At 36.8% G+C, this 9535-nt stretch overlaps 1 protein-coding gene across 2 annotated transcripts; it reads right to left on the reverse strand.

Annotated features, from left to right (window-relative positions):
- Positions 1–772: 772 nt before the first annotated feature.
- Positions 773–9077, reverse strand: LOC142178619 (kinesin-like protein KIN-7I). 2 transcript variants are annotated; one of them, XM_075248504.1, is made up of 8 exons: positions 8859–9077; positions 8495–8629; positions 7338–7544; positions 7109–7198; positions 6873–7014; positions 6307–6404; positions 5540–5618; positions 773–994 (listed from the first exon to the last, which is right to left on the reverse strand). In XM_075248504.1, the coding sequence occupies exons 5-8, from the start codon at positions 7002–7004 to the stop codon at positions 929–931; spliced, it is 375 nt and encodes a 124-aa protein (XP_075104605.1). In that variant the 5' UTR covers positions 7005–7014; positions 7109–7198; positions 7338–7544; positions 8495–8629; positions 8859–9077; the 3' UTR covers positions 773–928. The 2 variants fall into 2 exon arrangements, with proteins under 2 accessions (XP_075104605.1, XP_075104606.1); XM_075248505.1 differs by adding an exon at positions 1612–1682 and having other exon boundaries at positions 8495–9077.
- Positions 9078–9535: the final 458 nt, after the last annotated feature.

The following is a 9535-nucleotide window of genomic DNA, read 5'->3' on the forward strand; positions in this document are numbered from 1 at the left end:
CCAACCTTATCCTCTACAAAATCTCAAGCCCTAAGCATGTGTAAATATTTTTGGGGAACTTTTCAGTACCACATATCAGGCCAAAACTGATATAACACATGACCCTGAAATCTATCCATTGATAGTGGAATCCCCCGCTCGACGCGAAGTCATAGTTCGCCACGTCCGATGATCTACAATATTTACCTTCACAGCTCGTATAAATCAACCAGATGCCAAGGTCCGTTGCACCCCCCACATGATTTACTGGGTGATCTCTCAATACGTCCGCATCTTCAGTCGGAACCACACGTTGAGGCAATGTTTGAGCATCTCTGGCTCCCTCGTAGTCCATCTGCGATATCACGAACCGTCGACGCACAACTGATACCGAGTGCACAATGTCATACACGAGTGGATACAAAGAAATATGAGATATATGTTTCAAGCTAAATCAATGCCGCACGATAAAGAATGAAAGAAGTGGAATTATTCCTAAACTCTGTAGCCTCTGTAAGATAAGTACATACGTCTCCGTACCGATTCGTCAGACTCTACTAAGCTTGCTCGTGACTCGTGAGAACTATGTAACCAAGTGCTCTGATACCAACTGTCACGACCAGAAATTCTCACCTTCGGGACCGTGATGGCGTCTAACATTTCACTTGCTAGGCAAGCCAACGTTAGAATATAATTAGCCATTTTAACAAAAAATTTAAATTAATTAATAACAAGAAAACAAATGCGGAAATAAAGTTTGAAATAAAGTGAATAATCCATAAAAATCGCGATATCTAAATACCATCCCAGAACTGGAGTCACAAGTGCACGAACTTATACAATAATACAAATAAAGGTCTGAATAAAATTCAAGGTGTTTGAAATATAATACACAACTAAGATAATATAGAAGGGGACTTCAGAACTGCGAACGTTGTGCAGTTATACCTCAAGTCTCCTCTGGTAGCAGTATCCAGGCAAATCTACAGTATGCCGCTGGGACCAACTCCGAAATCTGCACAAGAAGTGCAGAGTGTAGTATCAGTACAACCGATCCCATGTAGTGGTAAGGGTCGAGCCTAACCTCGACGAAGTAGTGACGAGGCTAATGCATATCACATACATTAACCTGTACGCAATAATAATAATAACAACAACAATAATAGAAATAAAACATGTGTCTCTTTTCAACAATTAATATGAAATTACTCCAATAAATGCAATAATTAATATGAAATTATAAAACAACAAGCATACAATAATTATGATTTATTAGAAATAAGTGATGACAAGTAGCAATTAATTGTGGAAATTAAGGATGTAATACGCATTTTAATAATTAGTATGCTAAACGTCAAGTGGAAATTAAGTCACATAAATCAAATAAGCATGTAGCCGTTATAGCATGGATTCAGGGCATGATATTGAGCAAAGAACACGAGAGAAATAATTAATATAATAATTAATTCATGATTTAAAATGATTTATGATTTTTCAAGTAATTATGCAAACAATTAATTTGACGACGTATAGACACTCGTCACCTCGCCTATACGTCGTTCACATGCATTTCACATAACAAATAATTTAAGGGTTCTATTCGCTCAAGTCAAGGTTAACCACGACACTTACCTCGCTCTGCAACCAAATTCAAGAATCCAATAAACCTTTGCCTCGCGAATCAGTGTCCAAAATCCTCAAATCTAGTCATAAACAATTCAATATACTCAATACAATTCGTAGGAATTAATTTCATATGAATTTACTAATTTTTCGAATTAAAATTCGAAATTTATTTTAAAAATCGACAGTGGAGCCCACGTTTCGAATCTCGAAAAAACTTACGAAATCCGAACACCCATTCCGATACGAGTTCAACCATATAAAAATTATCAAATTCCGATGTCAAATGGACCTTCAAATCTTAAATTTTCGTTTTTGGAAAGTTTTACAAAAATTCCAATTTCTTCCATCTATATCCGAAATAAACGATGAATATAATCATAGATTCATGAAATATAAACACTTTAGGATATAGAACACTTACCCCAATCCATATGGTAAAAATCGCCTCAAATATCGCTTTAATCCGAGCTCCATAGCTCCAAATATGTTTAAAATAGCTGAAACCTCAAAATATAGCTACTGCCCAGGTATTTACTCTTCGCGATCGCGGAAAATCCTTTGCGATCACCAAGCACAACTTTTCTCAGCCCAAAATTTGCCTTTCGTGATCGCGGAAAATGCTTCGCGATCGCGAAGAACAAGTGCCCAACTCTTTCAGACAACCTCTAGTATAATGGTCATAACGTTTTGTATAAAACTCCAAATTGCAAATGGTTTAATTTTCTGAAAACTATACACCAATGGCTATAACTTTCATTTGTTGTTCATCTCCCAATTCCTTATAGATTGTGAGATATAAATTTTCAAAATTAGCCCTGTGCAATAGAGATTTCCAAACTCTTCCCAAACAGCCTATAGTGTATCTACCATAACTTATTGTACATAACTCCAAATGATAAATGGTTTACCTTTCTAAAAACTAGACACAAAGGGCTACAACTTTCATTTTTGGATAATCTCCAAATTCCTTATAGATTGAGAGATATAAGCTTCCTAAGTCGAGTCTGTGCAGCAGGATTTCCCTCTACGCGATCGCGAAAAGGCTTCCGCGATCACGATTCACAGTGTCCAAACAACAAAATTGCTCTTCGCGATCGCGACCGTTTGTCCGCGATCGTGATGTATACCTCTGTGGCTAAAAACCAACAACTAAAAATGGCCTAGAAATGGTCCGAAACCACCCCGAAACTCACCCGAGCCATTCGAGACCCCGTCTGAACATATCAACAAGTCTCAAAACATATTACGGACTTAGTCGAAACCTCAAATCACATCAAACAACGCTAAAACCACGAATCATACCCCAATTCTAGCTTAATGAAACTAAGAAATTTCAACTTCTACCTTCGACGCCGAAACCTATCAAATCAAGTGCGATTGACCTTAAATTTTGCACACTAGTCATAAATGACATAACAGACCTACTTCAACTTCCGGAATCGAAATCCGACCCCGATATCAAAAAGTTAAATCTGTGGTCAAACTTTGAAAATCCTTAGCCTTTAAATTTCTAGTTTCCGTCAAATGGCCATAACTTGAGCTAGGGACCTCCAATTTAAATTCCGAGCATACGCCCACGTCCCAAATTATGATACAGACCTACTGAAACTGTCAAAACACTGATCCAGGTTCGTTTGCTCAAAATGTTGACCGAAGTCAACTTAGTTGAGTTTTAAAGCTCTATTTCACATTTTAATCCATTTTTCACATAAAAACTTTTCAGAAAATTATACGGATTGCGCATGCAAGTTGAGGGATGATAATTAGTGCTTTTCGAAGTCTTAGAACACCGAATTAACTATTAAATTTAAAGATGATATTTTGGGTCATTACAATTATATTGGCTACTCATTGCCAAAGAAGTTTGTCCAATCGATTGGTGGTTTCCCAAGTACTTACATAGAACGATGAACTACCTCACCATATCAGGCTCACTTGTCAGAGTCAACTGTCGAGTTTTCTCCACCGCGAACACAAAAGAATTCAATCATGAGGATATCATTATCATTCCATATTATTTATCTTGATCTATTACGTGGAACTAAAATAACGGTAACCATATTTTATTTTAGAGATAAGATTTTATCTAATTTTATCATTTTAGTTAGAGATTGGAATGTCGTAGTATCAAGAGTTCTAATTCAACCAAAACTTCCTGTCTTATAAATAAGATCTTAATGTACTTTCTTTGACAGAATCAAATCATTTTGTTGCATTTATTTGACATTAATATCCCCCTCCCTAATCTCTCTATTTCTGTCTCCCTCTCTGTCTCTCTGTAATTCATTCTCTCTATGTTTCTCTCTCTTTCCTCTTCTCTTCCTTCCTATTCTCTCCTCTCTCGATTATTCTCTCCATAGTCACCTCCCCCCACCCCCCACCCACCCCCACAACTCCCACCTTCCTTCCTTCTAGTGTTACATCACTAGGTAGACCTAAAATCAATAGAGGGTTGTCTCACAAGACCTGCAATCTCTCGAAATTAATTCAAACTTAGCTAAAAACATAACAGAATAGAAACAACGGATCATATTAGGCAATACCAAAGAGTTGAGATAAAGGCTTAGATGTAGCTACACATACATTATGTCCGACTATTACAACAGAACACATGTTCCATTGATCTAAACAGAGTAGACATATTAATCTGGGTGAATAGCAAGAATAAACTTTTTTAAGTAAACAGCTGTTATAAAATGCTAGAACAACAGAACAGCCAGAAGATTCCTAATTGGCCCAGGAAGATGATATGGAAGACCAAAGCACCTGTGAAAGTAGCTTGCTTTGGATGGTTAGCAGCTAGGGATGCCTGTCTAACTCAGCATAAATTACAAAGAAGAGGTTTCTCTTAGTGCAGCTGCTATATTTCTACACTGCACATTATCAAGACAATGTTGGGAGCTTTTTCTTACTATTATGGGAGTGTCTCTGGTGATTCCCGAGAATATTAGTAGTCTCTTGGAAATCTGGCAAGCTCAAAAAGTGAAGAAAAACTTGAAGAAGATATGGAGGAACATTCCCATCTATCTTTTATGGCTGTATGGCTGGAAAAGGAACAAGGCATGCTCTGAAGGGAAGAGGTTGCAGATTGCTAGAGTCAAGAACAAATGTATCAAGAATCTATTTCTCTGATGTGCTTGTATACTCTATATAGGATGGATCAGTATTTGGATTTCTTCTATTTTTTAGGGGGGGCCATGTAATATGTTTGGTGGGTGTAGTGGAATTTGACTTGTACTTTTTAATACCATCTTGGTACCAGTTCTAACAAATCTTGACTTATATAAAAAAAAAAAGGAAAACATTGTGCCCGATTATTTCCAGAAGTCATTCTAGTCTTGTTAAAGGCTTGTATGCCAGTGTACGCAAGAAGTGTGAGATAATGAAATCCTTTAACTTTAGAGAACCCTTAATTTAACCTAAAAGACAAACTGTTATTAGTATTCGAATGAAATTGACCCAAAAGAGTGGAATGTATATAGGGATTTGTATAGTCAGCCCAACCATTTGAGATTGAAGCAAAGTTGATTGCTTGATTGTCTTATTCGCCATAATATGTCATGAATTATTAATTTATAATACCAGGAATTCAACAAGGTTCCGCAATTAGCAAGCTCGAGGCAAAAATTCTGTTCCAGTATAACTTGGCTCCAGCTGTTGTATACCACTATGTATCATTTCTTTATTCATTAATTTCTTGGAGGGGAGTGCTTCTGACAGAGTGGTAAAGCCGATGCTGAAGAACAAAAGCACTTCCTCACTTTCTAAGTCAAATAAGCAACAAGGCGAACTCATGTACGAGAAGAGTTAGACGGCATAATTATTCAACTAAAGTATATCCAGCTTCGCGAACCCCAGAATACTTTTCTAGGCTGAATCATTATTCTCGCACTCAATATAAAATCTCTAACTTGACAAAGTACAAACATATTACCTCTTGAGATCTTTTACATTGTTCCTCAGCAACTCTTAGGCCAAGTCTAAGTTGATCGATCTCTAGTAATTTCTCTTCACTGTAAAACAATGTATGTTTATCATCAGGCAGATTGATCTAAAGGTTTAAATGAATACAAAACTCATGGCACCTAGATTACACCCAGCTTTATTGATGAGGGTAGTAGCAGCTGTAGAATCAAAGTTTATATTTGATCAACTAGGCACCTCAAGAAAATTTAGGAAATAGATGAACAAGCTATTATATACTCCATTGTCCTAGCACCCAAGTGTGAGGAGTAGCATTCAATGAAGTTGGTGAAACCCCGGATAGACCAGGTTCAAATCTCAGCAGAAGCAAAATGTTAGGTGATTTCTTTCCATCAGTGCCGGTGGGAGGAGCAGGTCCACGGTGGAGTAGTGTAGGTACATACAAGCTAGCCCGAACACCACTGCTATAAAAGTACACTGACACATAAAGAGACACACACCATTTTCCCAATTTACCAGTCACTTTTTACTTATCGAGTACCAATTTTACTAGAGCTAAATAGGACAAGATTAAACTCAATCTTGAAATTAATTTAGATTTCAGAAAGCATAAGTGTAGTACATGTTGTGATCTTGCATCAAAATACATTTTAAAAAAGACAACAGAATACACTTGAAAATATTAGTCAATAGTTACTTCACTTGACGATTGAAAACCTTTTGGACAAAGGGAGTAGCAACATATCAGAGTGATAGGGGAGAAAAGGACAGACAAACCTGAAACTTCTCTCCAACCGCACATTATTTTCTGAGACGACCAATCTCTCCTCAAGGAGCTTGCACTGCATTCTACAACTCTCAAGTTCATTCTTCACCTGTAGTTTAAAGTCAGGATCATAAATCAAGATTCAATAAGTAAATCATGTGCAACTGACATGTACAGAAATGTGCAACATGTTTTGCCAAGTTCATCACCTCAATGGATGTCTTTGATTTCTTTAATTTAGCTATGTACTTTTCTAAAGCTCTCACAAGATAAGATGTTCAAAGCAAATAGAAAGGATACATTTTACAATATGGTACTCAGACCTCACAAACAATTCTCTTAATTAATTTTTAAGAAAGAAGTTCAAATGTGAACTAGCTTTGAATTAACTATGCTTTAAACTCGGCAATAAATTTTCCATAAATATCATGTTCCCTCTAGACAGTGTACCAAAGAGAATAGCATGCAAGCACTGAGTCCTTGAAGAGATCCTCAATATCATCAGTAAGAGCCACTGCAGTGTTTCTAGAATATGCTTAAATTGTTCAACTACATCATGTGTAAATCTGAAGGTTACCTCTGTCATTTTCTGTGATAAGAGTGGCGATTTCAGCACTATAAGATTTTGCTTTTTCATTGATTGCTTCAACTGTAGCTTTCTCCCTTGCAAACCATATGGCCTTTTCCTCCTCCATTTCCATAAGGGCATCAGTTAGTTGCTGCAAAGGAAAGAAGGCACTCATAAATGACGTAATTGAAACAGTTAAATGGAGTCTCATAATACATGTTCCCCAAAGCAACTTCAATTGGTACCATAGCTAAATCTTCTTTTTCTTCTACCAAAAAGTTGACAGAAGTTTCCAATCTCTGACATCGTGATTCAGATTCTTCCGAACATAATCTCTGCAATGCCATAGAAAAAATAAAATAGAAATAAGTTAATGTTTTATTTTCCTGAAGAAAGAACAGTAGAGTTTAAGCTAACAAAACATGCTCAAAAGGCATGGAATCTCAGAGGAAAAGTTAACAAACATAAACTTACAAGGGATGGCACCTCTTCCTTCAGCATATTTAGTTCTGTATTTGACATATTCAACTCGTCAGATAAAGCCTGCAATTCACATGCCAAATTTTCTGCTCTAGAAATGGCTTCTTCTTTTTCCGCATGAGAAATTGTTTATTCCTCTTCCAAAGAAGCAATAGTTGTCTCCATCTCAAATGCCAGCACTTCCCGCTTCCTGTACTCCTCCTTCACACCAGAAAAGGAAAAGTAGCTTAAGACTAAGCAATAAAGACAACTAACTTCCTCTCGAGTAGAATGCAGGCAATCAATTACTTATCTTCTTTGAGATACTCCCTCTGTTTCAATTTATGCGAGACAGTTTGACTCGGCACGGAGTTTAAGAAAAAAAAGATTTTTGAAACTTATGATCTTAAAAACTTAAGGGGTAAAAGCTTGTGGGGCTATGACATTTATGTGGCTATAAAAACTTATCTTAAGGGTAAAATGGATAAATGAAAAGTTTTGTTAGATTAGTTATGTGAATATATGTAATTAGTCCCTTATATAATAGGAGTAGATTATATATACATATAAATAGGGCTCATTGTAACATAGAATATCAATTAATAATATTTTGCTCCCGTGCATTCTCACATGGTATCAGAGCATTGGTGAGATAATTATCATTGTGCGTCATTCCAACGACATCCGGGAAGAAATAAGTCGTCACCGTGCAATTTTTCGGTGACTTGAGAAGTTGTTCGCGTCAAAACCATTTTTTACCAGTGTTGTGCATAAATCAACACCACCACAGTGTTCTCTTTCCTCCGGCGACCAAACCCCACGAAACCCCACCGGAAAACACCACTCACGCGCCGTCACACGCCGACCAGAGTGAAAATTTTCCGGCGAGATTTGTCCACGTGCCGGCAAGTGGACCACCTTCCGGTCAGTTTCTGACGAACCTCCTTTTGGACAGCTTTCTCAGGACGTTATTCCGAGTTGGTCTATTCAAGTTTCATCAAATTCCGGCAATCTTTTTTATTTTCCGGCGAGTGAACAGTGTTTTCCAAAAAAAATAAGGTTTTCTGATTTGGCATTCCAAGGTTAACCACACAAGTTGTAATCAAGAATTTGAGAAATTGGTTGTAGCAAAATGGAATTTAATATTACAAAGAGTTGGATGGTTTCTTTACCGGATTATATTGAGTTCCTTCGATAATGTAAACAGACACCTTCAGGAATAGCCTCCGTTGTTCAAACAGATAGTAATGTGACTTGTGTATCCCAATCTTCAACCTCTGAGTCTTGGGTTATTGATTCAGGTGCATCTGATCATATTTATGATAACAAATCTCATTTCACTAATATTTCATATTCTCAATCTCTTCCAATAGTCACAATGGCCAATGAGCCACAAACCATGGCAATTGCAATAGGTCAAGCAAGTCAACGTCCTTCCTTACCTTTAGATTCATTTCTTTAGGTTCCCGGTGGTCTTAGAAAGAAACAAAATGAGTAGATGATGAGAAAAAAGGGGAAAACCTAGAGAGAGAGTACCAAAATCAAACTTGGCGGGCTGGTTGGGAATGAAGATAGAGTTGCCGGAGATTCGCCAGGGGTTGCACTTTGCATCTTCCGGCGACAGAGGCCTCGCTCTCACGGACACGTGGATTCTCTCCATCCTGATTCCTTAGGGTGAACTCCTCCCGAGAAGGAGTCTCAGATTTGCTGATTTTCCCGCCCGGGAACTCTTCCGCCAATATTCAATTGGGGTTCTTTTTTATGGAAGGCTTAAAAAAAGTTGTTCATTAAGCACAAATTAGAAAAATCAACTAACAATAAAAGATGAAAATAACACTATAAAATTGAAAGACTAAAATACCCTTAAATAATTGAAGACACAAATTAGTACATTAATCAAGTGACTATTTGGTTAATCTAAAAAAATGAAGAATTCGAGAAGTTGTTCAAAAAATTAACCAGATTCATTTAGAATTTAGAAAGGTATTTCCCCCTCCTATTTAGGAACCTAATATTGGCAATTTATTCTCAAAACAAGTTATCATCTCCTGCATATCTATACTACGAATTCCTTTAGCAAAATACCGTTCGTCTTTTTTACCCTTTAGAAATAGATTTTACAAAGGGTTAAATTGTAATTTAAATTAACTTCCTGATATTTAAGATTTTCAAATCAACTTCAATTAACCTAATATTTAGGACTTCAGTGTATA

Source organism: Nicotiana tabacum, chromosome 24, assembly GCF_000715075.1.
Source record: "Nicotiana tabacum cultivar K326 chromosome 24, ASM71507v2, whole genome shotgun sequence".
NCBI classification, from domain to species: Eukaryota; Viridiplantae; Streptophyta; class Magnoliopsida; order Solanales; family Solanaceae; genus Nicotiana; species Nicotiana tabacum.

Coding starts and splice junctions, on each gene's coding strand:
- LOC142178619 (XM_075248504.1), bottom strand. CDS start 7,004: ATGCCCTTATGGAAATGGAGGAGGAAAAGGCCATATGGTTTGCAAGGG. Junction 6,405..6,872: donor TATCACAGAAAATGACAGAG/GTAACCTTCAGA, acceptor TTTAAACTACAG/GTGAAGAATGAACTTGAGAG. Junction 995..5,539: donor AATGTAAAAGATCTCAAGAG/GTAATATGTTTG, acceptor CTTCTTGTGCAG/ATTTCGGAGTTGGTCCCAGC.